Source organism: Equus przewalskii, chromosome 20 (assembly GCF_037783145.1).
Source record: "Equus przewalskii isolate Varuska chromosome 20, EquPr2, whole genome shotgun sequence".
In the NCBI taxonomy this organism is placed as follows: Eukaryota; Metazoa; Chordata; class Mammalia; order Perissodactyla; family Equidae; genus Equus; species Equus przewalskii.
Window position 1 is genome coordinate 15,503,565 of NC_091850.1, and position 14,447 is coordinate 15,518,011.

General features: G+C 35.8%; 1 protein-coding gene and 1 long non-coding RNA gene across 3 annotated transcripts in view; one reads left to right on the top strand and one right to left on the bottom strand.

Annotated features, from left to right (window-relative positions):
- The window catches only part of LOC103548211 (uncharacterized), a 70,632-nt gene that overhangs the window by 30,494 nt on the left and 25,691 nt on the right, over positions 1–14,447 (top strand). The window lies entirely within an intron of this gene.
- The window catches only part of MAP3K1 (mitogen-activated protein kinase kinase kinase 1), a 74,402-nt gene that overhangs the window by 10,710 nt on the left and 49,245 nt on the right, over positions 1–14,447 (bottom strand). For both annotated transcript variants that reach the window (XR_011530328.1, XM_070586881.1), the window contains exons 7-11: positions 8,995–9,116; positions 8,297–8,378; positions 8,000–8,183; positions 5,238–5,516; positions 1,441–1,562 (exon numbers count right to left, since the gene is read on the bottom strand). Coding sequence is in view for 1 of the 2 variants with exons in the window: in XM_070586881.1 (XP_070442982.1) it covers positions 1,441–1,562; positions 5,238–5,516; positions 8,000–8,183; positions 8,297–8,378; positions 8,995–9,116 (789 nt within the window). In the remaining variant the exon portion in view is untranslated. The remainder of the gene's footprint in view (positions 1–1,440; positions 1,563–5,237; positions 5,517–7,999; positions 8,184–8,296; positions 8,379–8,994; positions 9,117–14,447) is intronic.

A 14,447-nucleotide genomic window follows, 5' to 3' on the forward strand; every position in this document is an offset into this window, starting at 1 on the left:
ATAAGTTTTACCTTATCCATGTTAGGCACAGAATCTTCACTACTGGCCGTTACACAGCAAGTATTAGATTTACATATCAAACCAGATAAAAGGCTTATTTTCACTACCATATCTTGTTAAAATATAAAAAACGTTATGAATTTTCACCAAGAATCTCTTAAATTAAAAACAAAACCTTCCCATTCAAAACCTTTATATTCTCTTATATAGCCAGAGTGAGTTCCAAATGTCATAAAAGCTCCTTACAGTGTTTCTTTTGATGTTCAGTCATTCAAGTGACCAGGGAAACAACCTAACTTTGGAATTTCAGAAAGCGGACCACACAACAAATGCCACAAAAGCACTGAGGTTCTCAGAAAAATACTTATTCTCATATTGAAAACGATGTAATTTTTCTATGCATTCTGCAAATTATTTGTTAATCTCCCTAATGTTTTTTAGATATTATAGTATTCCCTCTAACCAACAAGAGAATCTCTAATACTTTCAGTCTGTAGGCTTGTGTAGAGAAAACAATGGAAACAAAAAGACAGACTTCATGAGATGAGAAACAAGCCAAAGCTAAGTACCTAATTTCTGAGACCCTCTACAAACTACATCATGTGACTTAGGGAGGAGACAAAGGCTGGACTGAGAGAGCTCCAAATGGGTGTAATGGCAGAGGCAAAACAGGGGAGATTCAATGCTGCTTACCGCTTGAGAACTGCTGAGACACCAAGAGATGAGAACTGCCAAACAACATCACTGGAGCTATGCTCATTAAATGAAAAGTGATCTTTTCCTCCCACTTTACGGAAAGGGAAAATAAAAGAGAACCTGGTCTAATAAAAGCATAGCTTGTGCTCATTTTTTCTATCACCATAGCTTACTTCTCTACTTCCTATCTTTACCCCTCTAATTAGGGTTATTCTTGTTTGACTTTTAAGAATACTGCAGGGATATATAGAATTTGTTGTTGCTGTTTTTTGACATAAATTGTCATAATTAGAGTAAAATTCCATTACACAGAAAATAATGGGATGGGTTTTTTTTGCGGGGGAGAGGGGTCATCCTGATGATAAGGCAAAGTAAGTATAATGATTTTATTGGTTCTTATCCTGTATAACTTATTCTCTAAAATGAGACTATACCTCATATATCAGCTATTGTTCTTATTAACGAGACTCCAGATTAAGAATATCACTTTGAAATAAAAGAGAATCGATCACAATACAACAGTGTGGAGGTCCATGGTTTATTAGCCATGTTTTACTTGCCATTAGTTCTTCTCCCTAGTCCTTAAGAGCTTTAAGTATTAAATTTTAATTTCAAGTCTCACATTAGAGAACAACATTCAAAGCCTCACTTAATCAACATGCATCCCATGCGCACTAGGCGTAAGGCTCGCTGCTGGGCTTTTAGCACAAGAGGGTCTGAAGCAGTCCATCTGCAGGACCTTACCTGTTGGCATCTGCACACTTGACGAGAATGGTGTCTACGACTGGCCGAAGCAGTCTCTGCAGTTTGATTCTTTCTGCCAAACTATGGCAAGGAGTATACACTAGCATGGCTCTCAGCGTTTTCTAGGGAGAAAAAAACTGAAGGTCAGTTTAACTATATTTAAAAAGCATCAGAGACAATGGCCTAAACTAAGATAATTTGAGAAACAAAATAATGATAGGAATCGATTATAACCCATGAATAAAATAAGAAGCCATGAGACCATACTGATACAAATAAATGAATAAACAGATGGGGTAGAAAGGAACCTTCTGAACTATTTCTCCAATATTTAAAAGTCTGAATTAATTTCAAAATGAAAAGTTAAAAAAATTATTTTAAAAAGAAAATGAGAACAGGAGCCAACCTTAAAGAGCTCCCAATGGTCAAAGGTGGAATAATTTGAGCAACAAAATAAATGTTCAACAAAAATCACAGTACTGGATTATAACCACAGAATAAAATAAAAACCCATGAGTTTATACTGATATAAATGAAAAACTGAATAAATACATAAATGGGAGAGAGGAGAGAGCTATTCTCTATAGAAGAATTCCAATAAGTTAATGTAGAAGGAATGAGGGAAACAGAAGAGCACCATTAGGACACCACAGTAATAACTGCTATAGGCAAGATCCATTGACAAATGCTAAAATCAGTGGGCAGTGGGCAGTGAAGAGAAAAAGGATATTGCACAGTCTCAAAGTATCTCCCCCAAGACATTTATTAATAGTAATATTACAGCGAGGAACCCAGTAGACATCACCTTAACCAAGTGATGAAGGATAGCATCACCAATATTAAGACATATCGACATTATGTACCCCTGATACGATATGCTGAGAAGGGCAAATCACCTCTGGTATTCTCGCGAAAAATAAACAAACTCAATCTAAACATGAGAAAATATCAGATAAACCCAAATTGAGGGCATTCTTCAAAATAACTAGCCAGCACACCTCAAAAGTGTCAAGGTCTATGGAAGACAAGGCAAGACTGAGGAATTGTCACAGATGGGAAGATACTGGGGGGTGTAATAACTAAAGACAATGTGAGATCCTAGATTGGATCCTAAAACAGAAAAAAGACATTAATGGAAAATTTGGTGAAATCTGAATAAAGTCTGCAGTTTAGCTATAAAGGACATTGTTGGGACAATTGGGGATATCTGAATGTAGACTTTATAGTATATAATAGTATTGTTATTAATGCTAAATTTCCCGAGTCTGCTGATTGCATTGTGGTAATACAGAAGAATGTATTTGTTCTTAAGAGATACATGCTGAAGTATTTGAGGTGAAATGTCATGATGCCTGCAAATAACTCTCACTGGGTTTAGCAAAAAATTATATATGAGGAGGCAGAAGGGAAAAAAAGCAAGGGCAAGAGGGAGTGGAGGAAGGGAAGAGAGAGCACTAATGGCAGGAACTGTTTCTGCCTCCACTGTGCCTGGCACACTAAATAATTGTAGAGGAATCAGAATATAGTGTCATTCACAGAGTCCCTGCACTCTAGGAGCTCACAAACTAGTAGGGAAACTATCTGAACTTAAGAAGAGACGACCAGACAGCAAGGCAGCATACTGAACAATCAAGTGTGTCTGAAAGTTTGTGCTGGAAAACAGTAAGAAGAAGTAAAAAACTGGGCTGAGAACACTGGTCATTGTTCTCCAGTATGCTGGCGTTTATTCTATAGTATTCTACAGTATGCTAATCCCTCAAGATGTTCCATGAAAAAACAGACAATGGCTTACCATTTATCTTAATAATTTTGGGAAATAATAAATTTGGGAAGTAATGCATTCTATCTCTTGATCTTATGGATTCCCAATGTATATTAGCTTACTGAAGGTTCTAGAAGCCTTTCAGACCCATTTAACCTTGTGTAATTCAGTGTTCAACAATTTTTTTTGTTTTTAAGATTGGCACCTGGGCTAACATCTGTTGCCATTCTTCTTTTTTCTTTTCTTCTTCTTCTCCCCAAAGCCCCCCCAGTACATAGTTGTATATTCTAGTTGTCCTTCTGTCTCTGCTATGTGGGACAACACCTCAGCATGGCCTGATGAGCGGTGCTAGGTCCGTGCCCAGGATCCGAACTGGTGAAAGCCTGGGCCGCTGAAGTGGAACGCGTGAACTTAACCACTTGGCCACGGGACCAGCCCCAGTGTTCATCAATTTTAACTCAACACAGAACTCTTTTTTTCAGGGAACTTTTCATAATCCTGCCAAACTTCCACAGAAAGCTCTAAAGGTTTCTGAGCTGGGGAATAATCAAAGTGGTGTTTAAGGAATAATGATGTCTACTTATATATTCAATGTTTTTACAATGTGCTGGACATTATGGTTAGAGGTTTCTATACAATCTCATTTCAAACCAAAGAGGTAAATATTTTCATTATTCTATTGATGAGAAAGCTGAAGTTTGAGAGTCCTAAAGTCACACTGCTAGCAAATGGGAGAACCAGAATTTGAATCAAAGTCTCTATAATCTTGACCGTATGTCCAGACTGCCTAGGCTAGTCCCAGTTTAACTAGCAGATTGTTTAAGTATCCCAGTCTGAATGATAAATTACGAGGTCACCCAATTCTGACTCCAAACTTACGTTCATAACCATCATGCTATACTACCTCTCAAAAGGAAGATTCACTAGGCATAGTTTTAATAGGATGGATTAGAGAAAGATTGAGAGTAGAAGCGGAGAGATTAATGAGTTTTTAAAACAGACTAAATAAGAATTATTCCAAAGCACTGGTTCCGAACTGGGGGTGATTTTGACCCTCAGGGGACATTTAGCAATGCCTGGAGACATTCTTGGTTGTCCTGACTTGGGAGAAGAGGGACTTGCTACTGGTATCTAGTGAGTAGAAGCCAGGGATGCTGCTAAACATCCTGTAATGCACAAGACAGCACCCCTGCCCCCAACAAATCTGGCTCAATGTCAAATAGTGCTAAGGCTGAAAAACCCTGCTCTAAAGAAATATATATTCAGAATGGAGGAAGTCAAATTAACCTCTAAAATTACAAACAGAACAGCCTCCTCGTCATTCCATCCCACTCATGAAGGACAACTTCTTACAGGTTAAACTAGAAAAACAACCCAGTAATTATGTCATGACCCCTCTTCTGTGAAAAGGCTCCTGAATTTCCATACAAAAATTTTTATTGAAAATCAGTTCCCCTTAATGTCCACTAATATCAAATTGAAAAAAAAAAGTAACTTTGATCACTTTGCCAGCCCACAGAGCATTTCAAATTTGGTTATGTGTAACATAAGGAAAATGTAAAGACATGAACAGCAAGACACTGCTACTTTAGGGGAGAAAAGTAAACAGTATACAGTCATGCGCTGCATAATGATGTCTCGGTCAAGAACAGACCACGTATACGACAGTGGTTCCAGAGGATTAGCACCACACAGCTAGGTGTGCAGTAGGCTGTATCATCCAGGTTTGTGTAAGTACACTCTATGATGTTTGCACAATGACAAAATCACCTTCCAACACATTTCTCAAAATATATCCCTGTCATTAAGTGAGACATGACTTTAAGAAAACTTGAACAGATTAATTAATGTAAGTAAAATCCAAATGAAGAGATTAAATGGAAAACTGCAATTTCCTAGAATTATGGAATGAAAACAAAATTTAGATTTTCCAAAATTAAATTAGATAAAGTAGTTTTACTGGATCTTAAAAAATGCTATCTAGAAACTATCAAAAAAAATCCTAACGCTATGGTTATGGAATGAAGCTACTTACTAAAGCAGCAACGTACACTTTGTAGACAGGGTCGGCACAGACCATTGACAGAACGTTGCAGCACGCCTCCACCACGTCTCCTGAGATACTGGTCTGGGAAGACCCACTGGCGGCTCCAGCATTTGGGCTGCTTCCACCATTGCTCCCAGAATTTCCAGTGCTCTCTCCATTTGCCAATAGCAGGGCTCCACTAACATCATGGGAAAGACGCCTGAGAGCCATCTCTCTTACATTCCAGTTTCTAGAAAATAAGCAGCCAACGAGTTCCATTCCAAATACCTATAATCAAACAAACAGAATGAATTCAATGTGAAGAAAAACTAATGAACCTAAAGTATTTTGAATTAAGCATGATTTTTGATTACTAAAGGAAAATTGGACATTTCTTAAATCTTCACCATACTACACAATTTCAAATATATTCAGCCACTTAAAAAGCATAAGGAGGGATTCTATAGTCAAGTCTAACTGGGAATTATCAAAAGTTCTTAACATGTATTAGTTCAAGTAAAATTAAAAGTGAACTCGACTAAGTGGATGGATATATATATATATATATTCATTTCTGTACTCCTGTGCTTACCACAAACAAATCTGTGAAGAACCCCAATTTTATATTTGTTATTAAGATAGTCTACAGAGAAAAAACTCAAGCAAGATCAAAAAAATCAAGAAAGGCACTGCAGTGGAGTGTTCAAGAGAGAATATTTCTCCCACAGATGATAGTGATAAGTCACAGGCTTTTATTTGATTTTTGACTTTTACAAAAGGGTTAAAAAAAAAAAACTAGACAAAGTAGGTGGGACTATAATGAATGGAGTGGAAAAATCAAAAGACTAAAGAAAAAAGTTCTTGTGTTCAAGACAGCAAAGAATAATGATATACCTATAAGTAACTGCATGTCGTTAGAGTCAGCATCACCATGCCTGCAAAGCCACACAGTCCCTAAAGAAAGGAAAGGGCACTGGGTCTTGACACTATAAGCCAATTAGCTAAAAGTAAACTTAATACCTAAGATAACTTAGCATATGAAAAATTTCTGAATATTAAAGATGAATCTTAGAGATGAATAAACACAATTTGGGGGAAAAAATCATGACATTTATATGTGTTCTGTTATAAAGTGATAGTAAAGGAGAATAAATCAACTAGAACACAGTAAACTTATTATACACACTGTTAAATAGCATACCACTATCTAAGTCTTAATGCTGTCTTACATAATATTCTTAATAAAGAAACTAGGAATATATAGCCTAGTCCAATATAAAGCTTAAACAAAACAAACTAAACCACTGCCTTGAAAGAATGGCATCCAGTAGCTCATATCAACTTGAGAGTTCTCTTGAGGACCCTTGAAGGGGCAGGCGAGGGCCTATGTTAAATACCATTAATGAACTAGATAAAAGAAATAAGATTTATTTATTGAGTTTGAAAATTTTATTAGATTCATAATAGGTTGCTAACATGCTAAGAAAAGAGAATTTAAAAGCTGCAGGACTATAATGGTCACAAAAAGAAAAAGGAAACGAATCCTAATGATATACAAGCTTAATGAATCAGTGTGTCTATTTACAGATTTTACAGTATAAAACAGAATTTAACAGATTATCGAAAATATTTTACTTCACTATTGTCTACTGGAGACATTCTGGTTTTGGATTCTACATTTTTAAACATAATGGACTAAGAAGACAACAACAAAGAAAATCATTAACATCCAACCAACCAACCAACCAACAGAAATTCCAATTTACTGAGGATGAAAAAGCATTTAATCAGAAGAAAGGGTAAAGGAATGGAAACTGTCCTTACAAATACGAATGACTAATAAAAAGTAAATACCACATATTTTTTTCATTCATCCACTCAACAATTCTTTTTTGTTGTTGTTTTGTTTTTGAGGAAGATTAGCCCTGAGCTAACATCTGTCACCAATCCTCCTCTTTTTGCTGAGGAAGACTGGCCCTGAGCTAACATCGGTGCCCATCTTCCTCTATTTTATACGTGGGATGCCTACCACAGCATGGCTTTTGCCAAGCAGTGCCATGTCCGCAGCTGGGATCCAAACCAGCAAACCCGGGCCACCAAAGCAGAACATGCGAACTTAACTGCTGCGCCACTGGGCCAGCCCCTCAACAGTTCTTAAGCACCTATTATATGCCATGAGGATACAGAAAGGAGAAACTGAGTCTAGATGGTAACAAATAAGAAAAATGAAAAATTTTTAGCAGGAATGGGATTAAATACTAGAACAAGTTAACACTGAAAGATTCTAGTGTCTATCTTTGGATAACCTTTTATGTCTGTTAGTTCAGAAAAAGAGATGTTTCTAGGGATAGGGAGTGAGACTACAACGAATTTTTGAAGTTTAATCTCTATAATAAGCAGCCTAGTATTAACACCAAAGGTAAAATTAAAATGTTCAACAGGGGCCCAGCCCCATGGCTGAGTGGTTAAAGTTCCACGTGCTCTGTTTTGGCGGCCCAGGTTCATAGGTTCAGATCCCAGGCACAGAACTCCACTCACCAGCCATGCTGTGGTGGTGTCCCACATACAAAAAAAAAATACAGGGAGATTGGAACAGATGTTAGCTCAGGGCTAATCTTCCTCAAGCAAAAAAAAAAAAAAAAAAAAATTGAAATAAGAATCATGATGGAGGCAAGCAAAAGTATTTTCTTAAATTATAAATAACTGGGGAGACAACTACATTATTTGGTCTATAACTGTTTCTTTGAGAAATGAAGAAGAAAACTACTTACCTGAATCCATGGCTCAGCTAAATCTTTATAAGCAGGAGGGATCTGCTGAGTTCCGTAATGAGTAAGGTTAAAATTGCTCTCCTGATTCCTTCGCTGTGATCCAGCCAAAGGCTGCTGCTGTATGGTTTGCTGCTGCACAGCTCGCAGGGAAGAAGGGGAATCCACAGGGCTTGACAACTCGTGGCTAAATGAAAAATTAACAAAGCTTGCTGAAAATAACTAATAGATTTAAATAACACTTTGAGAACATTTTACTTTTTGCTGAACATATCCAAATCATTAATTCAAGATTGTTACCTGTAGAAATCATGGGATCTCCACTTAGACCTACAAAGGGGACATATTAAAGGTTCTCTATTTCTTCTACATTCTTCTGCCCCTAAAAATTAAAGGAAAAAAACCTTACAAAAATATAAATGCTTAACATTAAGTATTTATATGTAATAATTGTTCATAATGGTTAGTATAGGATTTATATGGAAGGAACCTCAAAAAATAATCTGATATAATATTTACCTGAAAGCAGGCAAACACAGCAGGTTAAATTACTCTGATGCTTGTACTTTTTGCAAATGCTATTTTATTAGTTATATCATGTATTTTGCTTACTATTTTTCAAAACATTCTGCTCACTTAATTACCTGGTAATGTTACTCCAAACTTTGCTTTGATGTTACCCTCTCTGTAATGGCTGCCCAGGCCTTCTTCCACCTCCTTCCCTCCATGTACACCTTCCAGATCAGAACTCTGTTTCTAATTCTGTGCACTCCTTCCATTATCAAATGTATCATACTATATTACATTTCTTTGTTCACACAGCTCATCTCCTAATAGATCCTAAACTCCAATTTGTTGAAAAATTCAGAAAGGGCCTAGATATACTTCTTTTCTTCTCTCACCAGTCTCCTGAAAAGCCACGTTAAAGTCCTAAATAATACAGTTAGCTCATAGAGTAACTGTGTTGAGTAAGCACAGGGAGAAGAGGAGCCACATACAAATTGACATGCAGTGGTGGTGCAGCTTGTTCCTGCAGCCATCTTCACACACTGTGAGACTTTCTTCATCAAGCATGCCCAACAGGCAAATAGGACACATCTGTTCCTCTTCATCTTTTATACTATAAGGAAGGGGAAATGAAAGCATTAAGCACACAGAATTAATGCCATAAGCAGTGGCTTCTTCGGAATATGAAAAAACTAATCAGAAGTTCTTGTTGTGGAGCATCTTATATATAACTATTTGAGAAATATTTGTTTCTTCTATTAAGATATAGTACTTTTAAATTAGATTCACACCACTGTGTATTTGCTGTGATCACAATTCACTGTATGAACTACAATCTTGGATATGTATGCCCAAAATTCTACTATTGTACCTTTTGAATAAACTGCTATAATGTTTGGCTATGTACAAACACACTACATGCCAAGAGTTTCAAGATTTCAAGTACTGGAACGGACCTTAGAGCTCATCTACTCCACATCCTAAATTTGAAGGCCCATCTCACACACTTTTGGTGGGTGTATAAAGTGATCCAACTTTCCTATAAACAAATCTAGAAACGTCACATTTTTTTAATATATACAACCTTTCAACTACTAGGAATATATGCGAAGGATATAAAGAGACAAATAATAAAGATATATGTATGAGTATGTTCACTGCAGTATTATTTAGAATAATGAAAAAAATCAACCAAATGAACATCAAAAGGAGAGTTAAAAAATGCTATAGGGGTCCAGCCCAGTGGTGCAGTGGTTAAGTTCACATGTTCCGCTTCGGCGGCCCAGGGTTCAACGGTTCGGATCCTGAGTGTGGACCTACACACTGCTTGTCAAGCCATACTGTGGCAGGCATCCCACATAAAAGAGAGGAAGGTGGGTGCAGATGTTAGCTCAGGGTCAGTCTTCCTCAGCAAAAAGAGGATTAGTGGCAGATGTTAGCTCAGGGCTAATCTTCCTCAAAAAAAAAAAGCATATTAAATTAATGAAGCCATATCTTACTTTGTGTTATTATTTTTTTGGATAAATCCAAATGACAAAAATTAAATAGGCTGGTAGCCTCTGGCCCTGATAATGGCATAGGAAGACAGGTTCTCATATATACTACTAGTGGGAGTAAAAACTGAAATTTTTGGAAAGAAATTTGCTAGTATTTTTCAAAATACTAAATGTATATATCCATGACCTAAAAAATCTATTTTCTAGGATGCTATCCTACAGAAATATTTTAAGTATGTAAGTTAAAAAATAGAAAATTTGTTGCATTTAATAGGCAAACAAAAAAACAGAAGTGTACTGTCTATTAATTATGGCAATGGCAAAATAAACTGCAGCATATCCACATAATCTTATACAGCCATGAAAAGAAAGTAGTGTGTATTTTTGTACTGACTCAGGAAAATGTTCTTGATAAATAAAGCAAAAAAAAAAAAAAAGTTGTAGATCAAAATATATGGCATTACTATGTTTGTTTAAAAAGCAAGAAAGATGAATTAAGTATTGGGGTTTGTATGTGTCTGTTTGCATAAGCATAGAATGCAGAGAACAGTTTTATTTCTTTGCTTTATCTAATTTTTAAAAGTTGTTGTAAGCTGTTAACAGTAGTTATTTTGTGTGCAGCCCAGCCCAGATTGGAGAGAGGGGTTTTGTTGTCTATTTTATAAATTTTTGTTTGAACCTTCATGATGTGATGAGTAGCTTTTAAAATCAGTAACAATATTTCCATTACAACATAAAGACAAGGTTCTGGGATGTTAAATAAGTTGCCCAAGATCATAAAAATCAGTCTGTGGTAGACCTATCATTAGGCTTCCATTTGAGAATATCCCATAACCTGGCTGCCCCTACAAATTCCAGAATCTCTGCTAAGCTCAGGCTCTCCCCTGGGCCCAATATTACACTTCTACTATCTAAGCTATAATTCCTGAAAAACAGGTCTGAGGGACTGACAGGAAAATAACAGCTCCCTAAAAAACGTTCCGGAAAGGTGAAGAAACAAGTCAGCAAAATCATGATGCATGACTCCTGAGAAGAAGGCACACTTACTAGTCTCTCTGCCTCCCAATTATCTGCCCCACCTCTCTCTCTCTCTTTTCCTAATTATGGAGCTACATGGAGTGGGGAAAAGCTGTCAAAATATGCATGCATTAATGACAAAAACTAACAGAAACGTGGCAGAAAGGATTTACACAACAATCTATAATAAAAATACTAATGGCAGAGATGATCCAAGGTGAGCTAACTTTTCAAATAATTACACCAAAATTAGCCTATTCAAAAGACCTAAACAGAGGAAAAATAAACTCCACAATTTAATCAAACTGCAAATGCAACTTATTACTTAAATGCTTTTCTGACTTAAAAAAATTCCATTCTGGGATATTTTCTGCTCATCTTTTTTCCAAGTACATATTTTGTGAACATTATTCAGATCATTTATCTATATACACATACAATTTCATATTCTTAAAATAATTTAGCATAAAACTTCCACTTGTCATTTAAACTCTTCATACGCATAATTTTTAATGGTGGCATAATTTTCCACTGACTAGAAAGATCCTAACTACTTAAGCATCCACTTATTGTTGGACGTTTGAGTTGTTTCCACATTTCCATATTTTCACATTTTAAGAAACCATTAGAAACATCTTTGTGCCCACCTTTTTAACATTTCAGGTTTTCTTTTTAGTAGTTTTTTCAGAAGTAAAATCACTCAAGTAGAGAGCAGGGATTAGCAAACTACAAGATGATCAAATTTGCCTGTGGCCAGCTTCTGCAAACAATTTTCATTGGAACACAGCCACGCCCATTCATTCACCTATCGTCTACGGCTGCTTCAGCCACCAGAGCAGAGCTGAGGAGCTGGGACAGAGACCTGACGGCCCTCAAAGCCCCAAGTATTAAAAAGTCATTTGTAATAACACCACCTGTTAATAACTATGAAAATTTTTACTGATTCCAATATTTATGCACCTATAATACCTTTTATATATAAAAATTGAGTTCATGCATGACATACAGTATTTTAACCTGGATTTTATTTCATGCCATTCAATATTCTTCAAAAGCATAATTTTAATGACTGCATGAAATATTCATAACATGGATATAGTTTACCCATTCACTTGCTGGATATTTAATTTGTGGCTAATTTTTCACAATAATACTGTGAGAAACAGGCATAAAATGGAAATCTTGTATATTTCTCAGATTAAAATTTTTTTCTTAAAACAAAAAGTACATTTACAGGATCAATGAATATAAATGTTTTAAAAAGCCTCTTACTTCTCCCCAGAAAGGCTATACTACTTTACATAGGGTGAAGCATGTCCCTAGAAGAACTGAATTGTCTCATTACAAAAGTTTCCACTAATTCTGTAAATAAACTTGGCATCTTATCGTTCCTTTTGGTGAGGAAGATTGGCTCTGAGCTATCATTTGTTGCCAGTCTTCCCGTTTTTGTCTGAGGAAGATGATCTCTGAGCTAACATCTGTGCCAATCTTCCTCTATTTTACGTGGGAAGCTGCCACAGCATGGCCTGACGGGCGGTGCTAGGTCCACACCTAGGATCCGAACCTGGGAACCCTGGGCCACTGAAGCAGAGCATGCAAACTTAACCACTACACCACCAGGCTGGCCCCTTGGCATCTTTTTTTTAATGAGTATTTCCTTAGTTATTAGGTTGACCAAACAATTTTCATATGTTTGTTATCCCCTTGAAATTCTTTTGTAAATATTCTCTTCACACCCTTTGCCCATTTATGCCTATGTTCCTGTTTGCAGCTTTTATTTCTTTGGTAAGGTTTTGTTAATTATTTTTTGTGAGTATATTCAGTTTGTTTGTCCTAATTCTGTTTTTTACTGTTTCTTATATACCATTTTAAATTAATACAGTATAATCAGATCTCCAGATAAATTTCTTTTTTTACTGATTTTAGCCTTTAGATATAAAAATTTGATTACATGAAACATTAACCTACTTACCTACACAGTATAATCTCAGTATATCAAGATTACAACTTTTGTGGTTCCCCCCATGGACATGCTAATCCAAATGAATTAATAAAATCCCTAAATTATGGCCAGCCCATATTTGGAAGGTGCCTTTCTTCATCTTAGAAACTTTCTATTTTAACTTGGGCTACCCGGTTTTAAGCATTTATTTCTTTTCCAAAATAAAAAGCTACAGAAATGTTAGTCAAAATGAGAAAGGCTCTATAATAAGTTTGTGTAAGGAAACAAAGCTCATTTTTTCATTCTATTTATAGGAGACGAGGAGTAAGAGAAAGGGCCCTGAACTAGAAGTCAAGATACTCAGATCTGGTTCTGCCTTTGCTCAAATGAGCTGCTCGACTTCTTTTGGCTTCACTCATCATTGAACCACATAAACTACAGAATCTCTAATGTCCCAAAAACCTTGTAAAATTCTATGATTCTAAAATCAATTTTATTTAACCAAAAATAAGAAAATTCAAACATTTACTTTTTCCACAGATGAAAAAGCCTCTCTCTCAATTCTTTTCTTCACCAGGCCCTTGTCCTGATATCATCACTTTCGATTCTTCATGAATTTTAAAGTATTTACAATACTTAATAGACTGATGGAATGCGGGTGGGACTTAATCACCTAGAGCAGTGCTTCTCAAACTGGGATGCCTTGGGAACATATAGGAGGTGCCCTTGTAAGAGAAGCAGCACTCCTTTCTGGATTAATTTTTAAAACCTCATTTTTACATTAAAACTAATACAGAAATCTTGGAAAAGAAAGAAAATTCACATGAATTTTTATGATAATGCTAAAGACTCGAAAAAATTTTCACACCTGTCATTTTGGGCTACATCTCAGAGCCTTCAGGGTTATCAGTTCATTTTTATCAGCAACTAGGCAATGGAAAAGTTTGAGAAGCACCGTAGATTTTAAGTAATAACTGTGATTATAATAGCTACTCTGTTTCTTAATTACAACTGATTAGTCTATTTGTTTAGAAGAGCATACTTATGTTCTCATAGGTGAAACAGCTTGTAATGACCATTCCCTGAAACTATCTATGAAAGCAGTAGTGATGTCATACAATTTTAAAATCCTATATTTGAAAGTGATTTTGGAAAACCACCTTGCCTCATATATAATTTGTTTGTAAAAGAACTACAGACATATTCTTTGCACAGTGCCTTAGCTTCATTATTTGCAAAACTGTTAAAAACCTACCTAATGAAGGTGTAGTAAGAACAGAATGAGCAATATAGGTACTTGCACAAAGTAATGATGATAAACAGCAGCCACTTAATATTTTATACCTGCCACCTGATTTTTCTTGTAGAATGGACATTTATTATATTCTGATATTTAAGGTGCTATTTTTCAACACTGTAGTTTTCAGGACAAAAAAATATATGTATAATACATATATATATTTAGATGACATTTAATATTTTTTACCCT